We start from the raw sequence: 10,179 nt of genomic DNA, 5'->3' as shown, positions 1-10,179 counted from the left end.
ACTTGCTGTCCTTGGTGGAGGGCTTGAGCTCGAGACTTGACCTGAAGCCTGAAGTCCAACCCCATCCTGACAGGAACTCAAGCGCCACACTAGAGATCAGAGCCTGTCCACGTCTGAGCCAGAACATGAGAGACTGAAGACTGGAAAGAAGTTATCAAGACATCACAGCCACTTTTGCTTTGTTTTAAAAGTCAAGACAAGTCATCTTCATGTATATAGTGCTTTATAAATGACCAATCTGTAAACGTCCCGACTGCTCACGGTGCCATGGAGGATGTGAACAAGAGCTCCACAGGTGAGACTGAAATAAGGCAGAATGATGACTGCTTAAATGGAAAGTTGCATTTTTTTTGGTGTGACCACTGACATTGATTATTAATATTATTAAAAATGTCTGGTATATTCCAGCCTCAGGCAGATCCAGGAGAGCTGCTTCCACAGATTCTCCACCGGGCATCATGTCCACACCATCTTTGTCCCACTGTGTGAGGGATGTGGTGCGGCGGTTTTGTGGGTTGTCGTCGAGCTTGAGCAGCACAGGCACGTACATCGTCGAGAAGAGGAGCAGTAACAACAGATCTGAGAGCCAACATGAACAAGGCAGTGGCGGAAACAGAAGTTTGTCCAGATCCGACAGCTTCCAAGAGTGGATGTGTCCTCCACTGCCTGGTCAAGTTCCCGTCGAGACTTCAAACGTCCCGACTGCTCACGGTGCCATGGAGGATGAGAACAAGAGCTCGACAGGTGAGACTGAAATAAGGCAGAATGGTGACTGCTTAAAATGTTTGACAAGTTAAGGTCTGGTCACATTTACTGTTTCTTAGCGAAATTCTTCTGAAATATTTTAGTTGGACAAAACGTTCTTTGAATATATTTTTGTTAAGCCAATTAGCCATGAACTCACTTGCGCTGTCTGACACACACCCGAAAACACACGCACGATCCTGAATAGAGTTCTGTATTGCGTTTGTATGGTCAAATACTGACAAAATTGTGTCAAAATGGCAGTTGTGACCAGTATTCATGTAAACAGAGTCAGTTAAGTTATGTCTTTAATAAGACATTGCTGTATTTAATAAAATCAATGTTTACTTAAATATATTATATTTCCTAAAAAATAAATGTAAAATATATTTTAAGACATGATGGCTCATATGACCTTTACCATTGCCAGAACTGTGCCAAATGAGGCCTGGAAATGTATGCTCTCTTTTTAATAAAAGATCAAACAAAATAACAAAAAAATAACTATCATTATCATGAAATAAAATGATTATTACTTAATATTGTGAAAAATTTTCGTCACCGTTAAGGGACATTTATGCAGGTATTAAGCAGAAACAGGGCGTCGTCAGGCGGATAGCTTGGAAATATTTGCATTACTTTGATTTTGTGACATTAAAGATATGAATTTAACAGTAAAATGGAAGTTATATCATTGTTAAATGTGAGGTCAGAGATGTTTTAAAAACATTTTTTTTTTTTTCAGAAAAACCTACAAAACATAAGAAGATGGACAGGATTTGTTGGTTCATCAGGAACTTGTGGACGAGTCTGTCCCGCTGCTGTTCTGACAGTAAAGCTGTGGATGTTGTGGAGCCTTTCGTTCCTCCACTAGATCTGGACTCAGAGCCAGATTCTGATCCAGATCACTCCGGCGTCGAGCCAGATCATGGTAAATCTGCAGTCATTATTGTTTTAAACAGTATTATCGTCTTGTTTTCCACTAAAGATATCTTGAGGCTTGTTTTCAGAGAATATTAATATTATTTTTTCGACCTGCACTAATATTTTTAATATAAAACAAAGGATCTAGCAAGCTCATATATTTCTCATATTTTCCTGTTTGTTTTTCAGACTCCTTTGAGTCTCTCTATAACGCGGGAGAGATGATTGGATCCGGAGGATTCGGAAGAGTGTTCGAGGGAACACGCAAATTTGACGGCAAAAAGGTTTTTGCTGATTTGTATAAACATTTTGCTCTTGCATGCATCAAAACATATTTAATACACATGGTTTAATACTTAGATGCTCAAATCGTAAATGTTATGTGCAAGGTCAGGCGCTTGAATGCTGTTACTGTTATTGAATAGTGTGTTTCTTTTTTCATTTTTGCAGGTTGCCATCAAGCGGATGCACAAGACTTGCAACGATCTTTATCTTGCTATTGTAAGTTGGCCAAAAGCTGAATGTGTATTTAGTTGTTTAAGTGCTGATTACTGTAGTCAGTACACCTGTAGGAAGCTTTAGGTGTAAATGTAATAGACAAATAAGCCTGGAAAGGCTCTGTTGATCGGATCTACAAAGATCAAAGAAAAGTACCTTTAAAAATGAAGTTTTCTTCAGATTTTTACCCAGCTAATCTTCTGTCTTCTTTTCTTTTCTCTAGCCTGGACATCCCGAACCTCTCATTACAGAAGTGGCTCTGCTGCTAATGATGAGGCAAGAACCCATAAGCCCCTACGTCATACAACTACACGATTGGTTTGAGCACCCTCGAAAATACACCCTGGTGATGGAGTATCCCGAACCCTGTGAGAGCGTGCTGGACTTTATCATTCGTAATCCTCAACTGGACGAAACGACCGCACGGATCATCATGCGACAGGCTGTGCTGGCAGTGCAACACTGCATTGATCATGACGTTTTTCACAATGATGTTCATGCACACAATTTCCTGTTGAAGAAAGACACATTAGAGCTCAAGCTGATAGACTTTGGCTCTGGTCAGCTGCTTAGTAGTGATGGCTACGACAGCGACATTTACATTGGTGAGCATTTTGGGAGTGTGTGGAAACCTGGATGTAATGACTTGCTGATTATTTGACACTTTGAAAAAATTGCTCAACAACACACAAATGTCTTGCTTACAGGAGTGCTGGATTACTGCCCTCCTGAAGTCTTCACAGAACCTCGATTTCACGCCGTCCCAGCAAATGTCTGGGCTCTAGGAGTGTTGCTGTACGAGATGGTGAACGCATGTCCTCCTTTTCACAATCAAACGGAAATCAAAGAAGCCAAAGTTACATTTCAGAACACCAGCTTATCCAACGGTGAGTGAATGATATTAATAACATTGATAAACACGTACATAAAGCAAAAGGCTCAGTACAGACACAGTTAAAGGTGAAGTGTGTAAAATTTTTGATATATAGTTAAATACTTTACGAAATGTAGCTTTAGTCACAGAAGTGAAAGCCAAAATTCACTGCATTTCTACTTTCGGAGATTAAACAGGTCATGAACTCGTCAAAGTGAACAGATCAAAAGACAAATGTTCATAAAGACAAATGCAACACAGCTAAAAGTATTCCTAATATGTTGGACCTGAAACATGCCTTCACAAGTACCAGTAAGAGCTGCGTTTGTGATGTTTGAGTTGGGGATGACGTGATAACGTAGGTTTTTTTAAATATGCTTTATTTTGTAATTTCGCAATGTGCCACTAGTGCAGAAGAAAATACATACTTCACCTTTAAAGTCAAGTCAAGTCAAGTCATCTTCATTTATATAGCGCTTTTAACAACGTAGATTGTTTCAAAGCAGCTTCACAGAGATAAGCGTATAATTTAAGGTAACAGAGATTGTTTTGGCTTTATAGCAGAGTTAAGTTATTTCCATCTAAAGTTAGTTTTGATTGATTTGCTTCCGTCGCAACGATCATTTGTTATTAAATTAGGGGCCGCTAAGACGACACCATTCCCTCTACACAGACTTTAAACGCGAACCTGTGAGAAACACTGATGGCGTTTACATGCGCATTTAGAATGAGTTCTATAGTTATGTGCGTTTGAATATATGCAGGTTTGGAATTCCCTACAAGCCAAGCCTAAACAAAGTACTTGTCTTTCCCTATAAATTTTGATAAAGAATTTTATTTTATTTTGTTGCTTTGGGGTAGGAACGCGAAACGGATTTTCCCGACAACGCCTTATCTGTAGAGTGGTAGAGGGATCCTCCATAGGGAGAGACTAGTTGGCACTTCAGCACTGCGTTGTCATCAGGTCCAGGCGAAGGTCAAGTAAAGATAAAGAACACTTTACCTTATATTAATCATGTTTCAGATGCTGCTTTCATAGATGCCAACATTAGTGTCACATGGTCATGACTAACCAGCTCTCTCCTTAAAGGGGTGGTATAATGCCCTTTTCACAAGATGTAAAATAAGTCTTTGATGTACCCAGAGTGTGTATGTGAAGTTTTAGGTCAAAATACCCCACAGATATTTTTATATAGCATGTAAAAATGGTCAGTTTTTGAGGGTGAGCAAAAACGCACCGTTTTGTGTCTGTTCCTTTAAATGCAAATGAGCTGCTGCTCCCGGCACAGAGGGCGGAGCTTCAACAGCTTGCATTCACATGGACATGCACTGAAAATTTCTAAAACTTTTAACCTTTTATGTTCAAACCGAATTCAGACAATGATGGAGAGACTCAAGAAGAGGTGACAACATGTAGAATGCAACAGGATGTTTCTGAATGGTTAGTTGATGAATTTATGTAGCTTATGTGTAGTTATCTTCTAGTCATTGATTAGCATATTCTGTCTTGAAAATCTATAAATCGTGTTCAGGGGGCGGGGTTTATGTAAATTTTAGGGTTAGTGATGTCACTAACCCGGGAGGAATGTCGTGTAGTCCCTACCAGCTGTTTGTTGTAGTCCTTAAAAAGTGAATTCTTTAAAAGCAAATATCTCCCTTTGCTTTGAACTTTGAGCGTTGTAACTTTGCAGATGTTGTTTATGCTCAAACAGCAACATTACACACTAACTAAAGTTAGAAAAGTGAAATCATAATCAACCACCCCTTTAATAAAATGTGTACAGAATGCAGTGATCTGATTAGCCAGTGCCTAACCCTGGATCCAACTAAACGCCCGACGTTAGAGCAGATCTTACAACATAAGTGGATTAGAAATGATCTACTGTAGGATGGAGAACTTCAGGAGATTCACTCGATCAGAGATTTCAGGTGTGAGGAAGAGTAACAGACAGAGTAGGATTATTAGCATTTGTCTTCAATTCTGGATTATTTGTAGTGAGGTTTTTAAATTTTTGTTCATTGTAATGTTCTTTTTATAGTCAAGTCACCTTCATTTATATATATATATATATATATATATATATATATATATATATATATATACAGTGCAATGCATAAGTGAATACACCCATGCTAAAGTTGACTAAAAAGAGGAATAAAAAATCATATTTTGGAAATTGAACGTAATGCCTTAATTAAAAAAATTAGGAAAAATCCAACCTTTAAGGACACCAATTTTCTTTGTGAATGAATAATGTATCGTAAATAAATAAATGTTCTTCCTTAAAATACATGGTGCATAAGTGAGTACACCCCTATGTTAAATTCCCATAGAGGCAGGCAGATTTTTATTTTTAAGTATTTTTAAAAAAAAATTTTTAGGATACTATGCATCCTGATAAAGTTCCCTTGGCCTTTGGAATTAAAATAGCCCCACATCATCACATAGCCTTCACCATACCTAGAGATTGGCATGGAGTACTTTCCATAAGATCATCTCTCAATGCAAATCAAATTAGCTATTAGGCTAACTGAAATAAAACCATGCCAATCTCTAGGTATGGTGAAGGCTATGTGATGATATGGGGCTATTTTAATTCCAAAGGCCAAGGGAACTTTATCAGGATGCATAGTATCCTAAAAAATTTTTTAAAAAAATACTTAAAAATAAAAATCTGCCTGCCTCTATGGGAATTTAACATAGGGGTGTACTCACTTATGCACCATGTATTTTAAGGAAGAACATTTATTTATTTACGATACATTATTCATTCACAAAGAAAATTGGTGTCCTTAAAGGTTGGATTTTTCCTAATTTTTTAAATTAAGGCATTACGTTCAATTTCCAAAATATGATTTTTTATTCCTCTTTTTAGTCAACTTTAGCATGGGTGTATTCACTTATGCATTGCACTGTATATGTGTGTGTGTATAGAGCTGGTAAGTCCCGCCCCTTCCGCTAACCCCACTGGACCTCTAGGTTGAAAAATCGTCAATGCAAGTGAATGGGAGAAAATAATTATTTTCTGGTCCCGTTTGAATTTTGCCATGAATGTGAACATATGTTGTCTGTGAATTTTTAATATAATTTTTCGTGTAAAGAATGCTACAATTTAGCTGGTAGAAGTTTGATACGGTTAGACTTTGTGTGAGAGCACTTTGTGGACTACAACTCTTCACTGCTTTCGACGCGAATCTGAAGAAAGAACAGCCGATTTGGTTTGAATGTTGACATTTGGGTACAAAACACACAGGCATCTCGATCTGTCTCCATAGATTATCGCAGCATTTAGCACCGTGATTTGATAAGTGGAGGGAAATGTGTTATGGGGTGACGTCACATAGGCGACATGTAGTCTTTCTCGTTATGTCTTTTCCACAACTGCTAGCCAAAGAATCATACAATATACTGTCAAACTCGTAACATGAAAAATTATATAAAAAATTCACAGACAACATATGTTCACATTCATGGCACAATTCAAACGGGATCAAAAAATAATTATTTTCTCCCATTCACTTGCATTGACGATTTTTCAACCTAGAGGTCCACTTGGGGTTTTACGGATGGGCGGGACTTACCAGCTCTATATATATATATATATATATATATATGTATTAATATTATTTTCACCAATTGTGCCACTTAATTATTTGTTTTTTTAATTCAGTAGTTTCTGACTCTAAACACGCTGAAGAAGAGAAGGCTGAGTTCAGAAGGAAGCTCCAGACCTGGTTTCCTGGCGTTGAAGGTAAGAAATTCAGCTAGCGCCACAACAACAAAATATACTGTTTTCTTTTAGATTATTAATATATTATTTCCACCAATTGTATTTTAATTATTATTTTTCATTTCACCAGTATCTGAATCTAAACCAAGTGAAGAAGAGAAAGCTGAATTGAAGAGAAAACGCAAGACTTGGTTTCCTGACCTCCAAGGTAAAAACTTCAGCTAAGGCTGCAACCACCATAGACATTGAGAGGGACCCACATTTTCCCCCAGATATTCAGGGTAATTGTCGAAAATGATCTCTTATTATGATAAATTATTTATTAAAAACAAACACGGTCTTCAACTAAGCTACTTTGTTTGTTATCCTCAATTTAGAATACTTTGTATATTTCAGTCAAATTCATAGACCCCTCGTGGTAAAACAAGTTAAGTGATGTGTCTTTTTTACCTCCTTCCAGCTTATTAAACCTGATTATGTCTATTTCCTCAAAAGGAAAATGTAGGTGCAAGTCAGCGAAGTCCATGTAAAAAGCGGAGCATGCCTAAGGATACCAGCGAATGAACAAGGGAACGAAGCATCACCAACATTTGTACTTTGTAAAATGAACTGAATAAAAAAATGAAACTATTTATTTATTAGGACGATACACATGAATTAACAATGGTGTTTACATTTAAAGCCAAAATAGCTAATTTTCATGTATAAATATACTATATTCTCTGTATTATAAATATACATTGAAGATAAACAGAGTATGCATGTATTTCCCGATTCGGTTTTATTTGATTTATATCATATTTTGTTTAATTATAAATATGCATAAAGTGAAGATAATCATAGTATGCACATGTTGCCTGAACAACATATTAAAGTCACCATGAAATGGACAATTGGACAATTCTTGTTTTTATTGAATATTGCAATAAAGAAATAATAATTTATTATAAATGATTTATCCATGCACATCATATATATATATATATATATATAAATTAACGCCCTGGTCCCAAGGACGCAATTCTGAGAACTGCTTAGAGAAAACTGCATTGTATGTACAGACATTGGACCACTCCCACCATCATAATGCAATGGGCATTGTGCAGGGATGATTTTTGTCCAAATTAATCAAGGCTAGAAATTATGAGAAAAAAGTCAGTATTGCAGGATATAAGGAGTTTAGAAATGTGAATTGTGAGATAAAAAGGTACAATTACCTTTTATTCTGTGGCAGAAACAAGCTTCTATACATCACTGAATTAAAACAGCTGAAGAAACTAAGAGGTGGATCCTGTAAAATCTTTTATTAGCTTTATTATAATATCATCATCAACATCATTCTGAGAGTAGAAAACCAGCTACAATCTCAGTACAGAGTCTTGCTCACATGAGGCTTTCTTAAAAATCAATTAGTGGTAAAAACAAAATACATTCAAATCAGACAATCTCAAAATCTGTCTCTCAAATTGCAATGTCCCTCAACCTGTGACAGACCGGCTTATTGTTTTATAAATGAGCTATAATATACCCATTAATGCGACTTTTGGTGCTGGTTTTGTGCAGTGCTTTGTAATTAGCATCCATTGATTAAACGACGCAGATTCAGATCGCTTCATAAATGTAAATTCGTCTGTCCATCTAATTTTCAAACAATTTATGAATGACTGGAAAATTATCGCTCCACTTCACATTGTCCAATGAAATTTGAACTTCTTGTGCCAGATAACGATTGGTCGGTGAATTATCAAAATGACAAACAGGCTTCATTACGGTTACGCCCCATTCCACATTCCAAAACTTTCGAGCCGACAGCTGAGAAAACATGGACACTTCATCATCATCATCATCATCATCATCATCATCATCATCATCATCATCCAGTGAAGACGAGCTTTTTATAGTCGTCTTCTATCTTTTCACAGAAAAGAAGGTTTTGGGAGCAACCAATCTTACAGAACAGAGAGTCTGAAAGGGAGTATGCTAATGTGCACAGTTTCGTTTTGTAATGTCACTACACATGTAACACACGAAGTAAGGAAGTTAAAGGAGAACTCCGGTCAATTTTAACATTGAGCTAATTTTTTTGTACATTTGGAATGCTGTCAATACAGAGAACAACGACAAAAATCGGTGTTGCCTACACCGAGTTATTCTATTTTTAAAATTTGCACCCTGTTGACTTCAATGGGGCAAGTACTAAACCTGCTTTTAGCCTCTTAACATCCTTGATGTGTCATTACAAGTGCACAGGTCATGTGAGTGATTCCTTCTGAGTGAACACGGGTGAATCTGACTGCAGTAGATGTGAAAGAAATGTATAAAAATGATGTTATTTAAGCCAGCGCAAATACCTGTTTACATCCTGTTTTTCGGTTGAAGTCCAAAGTAGTCGATTGCCGAGTTCACGCGCGTGATCATAGGTATTAAACCTATGCGTGTGAACTCTGCAATCGACTACTTTGGACTTCAACCGAAAAACAGGATGTAAACAAAGGTATTTGCGCTGGCTTAAATAACATCATTTTTATACATTTCTTTCACATCTACTGCAGTCAGATTCACCCGTGACCATATATTTTTCCAATTTAAATTATCAAAAAGACCATTCTCATTCCAATATGAGATAGCTGGAGGGGCAGAAATAATGTTCTCAAGGAATAGAACTCTTACTTTATAATTTCTTCCTTTTTTTTCAGTGAAACATATCTCCCCAATAGGAGTGTTGACAGGTTCAAGAGAAGATAATGAATCCAACGAAAGAGAGTCATTTTTGAAAAGCATGAGTATGCCAGATGGGATAGCATCCATAACTGTGGCAAACTCTTTGGGAGTTACCGGTATATTATATTCTGAAAGAAATTCTGCATACCTAAAAAGCAGACCTTCGTTATTAAAAAGCTGTCTAACATGAAATATGCCATTACTAAACCAATGATTATAAAACAAAGATTTATTTTTAAATAAAATACTCCTATTGTTCCATATGTAACACCGATGAGGAGAAAAGTTATGCTTGTAGATGAGAGTCCATGCCAAAAGAACTTGTTGATGAAAGTTAGATAGCTTGACAGGGAGTTTATAAATATCATAATTACACATTAGAGCAAACTTTGCACCACCAAGTTGCGAGAAGACCTATGGGGAAGTATGTGATATGGAAAAGAAGAAACATAGTGAGAAGTAAAGACTGTAAAATAGACATATGGATGTATTTAAAAAGAAGATTGAAAGAATATTTGCAAATGTTATATGTTTATTTTAAAATGGAAAGGAAAATGGATGTTTTTTTATAAAATGTTCTCTGACAATGTACAAAATATTTTAAGGAATTTTAATGTTGATTTCCCTGAAATGTTGTAATGAAGTGGAATGTTTTGTAACAAATATTTAAAAATAAATAAATAAATA

The 10,179-nt window shown here is 36.4% G+C and overlaps 1 protein-coding gene across 1 annotated transcript; it reads left to right on the top strand.

Annotated features, from left to right (window-relative positions):
- Window positions 1-223: 223 nt before the first annotated feature.
- On the top strand, window positions 224-7,660 carry LOC307149407 (serine/threonine-protein kinase pim-2-like). Its single transcript, XM_079855707.1, has 12 exons — window positions 224-295; window positions 409-744; window positions 1,490-1,675; window positions 1,858-1,952; window positions 2,119-2,169; window positions 2,390-2,771; window positions 2,874-3,053; window positions 4,825-4,969; window positions 6,715-6,792; window positions 6,902-6,979; window positions 7,267-7,575; window positions 7,615-7,660. The coding sequence occupies exons 1-8, from the start codon at window positions 268-270 to the stop codon at window positions 4,926-4,928; spliced, it is 1,362 nt and encodes a 453-aa protein (XP_079711833.1). The 5' UTR covers window positions 224-267; the 3' UTR covers window positions 4,929-4,969; window positions 6,715-6,792; window positions 6,902-6,979; window positions 7,267-7,575; window positions 7,615-7,660.
- The last annotated feature ends 2,519 nt before the right edge of the window (window positions 7,661-10,179 follow it).

Source organism: Squalius cephalus, assembly GCF_949319135.1.
Source record: "Squalius cephalus genome assembly, chromosome: 21".
In the NCBI taxonomy this organism is placed as follows: Eukaryota; Metazoa; Chordata; class Actinopteri; order Cypriniformes; family Leuciscidae; genus Squalius; species Squalius cephalus.
The sequence above is the reverse complement of the archived record's forward strand: the minus strand, read 5'-3'. Positions and strand labels throughout refer to the sequence as shown.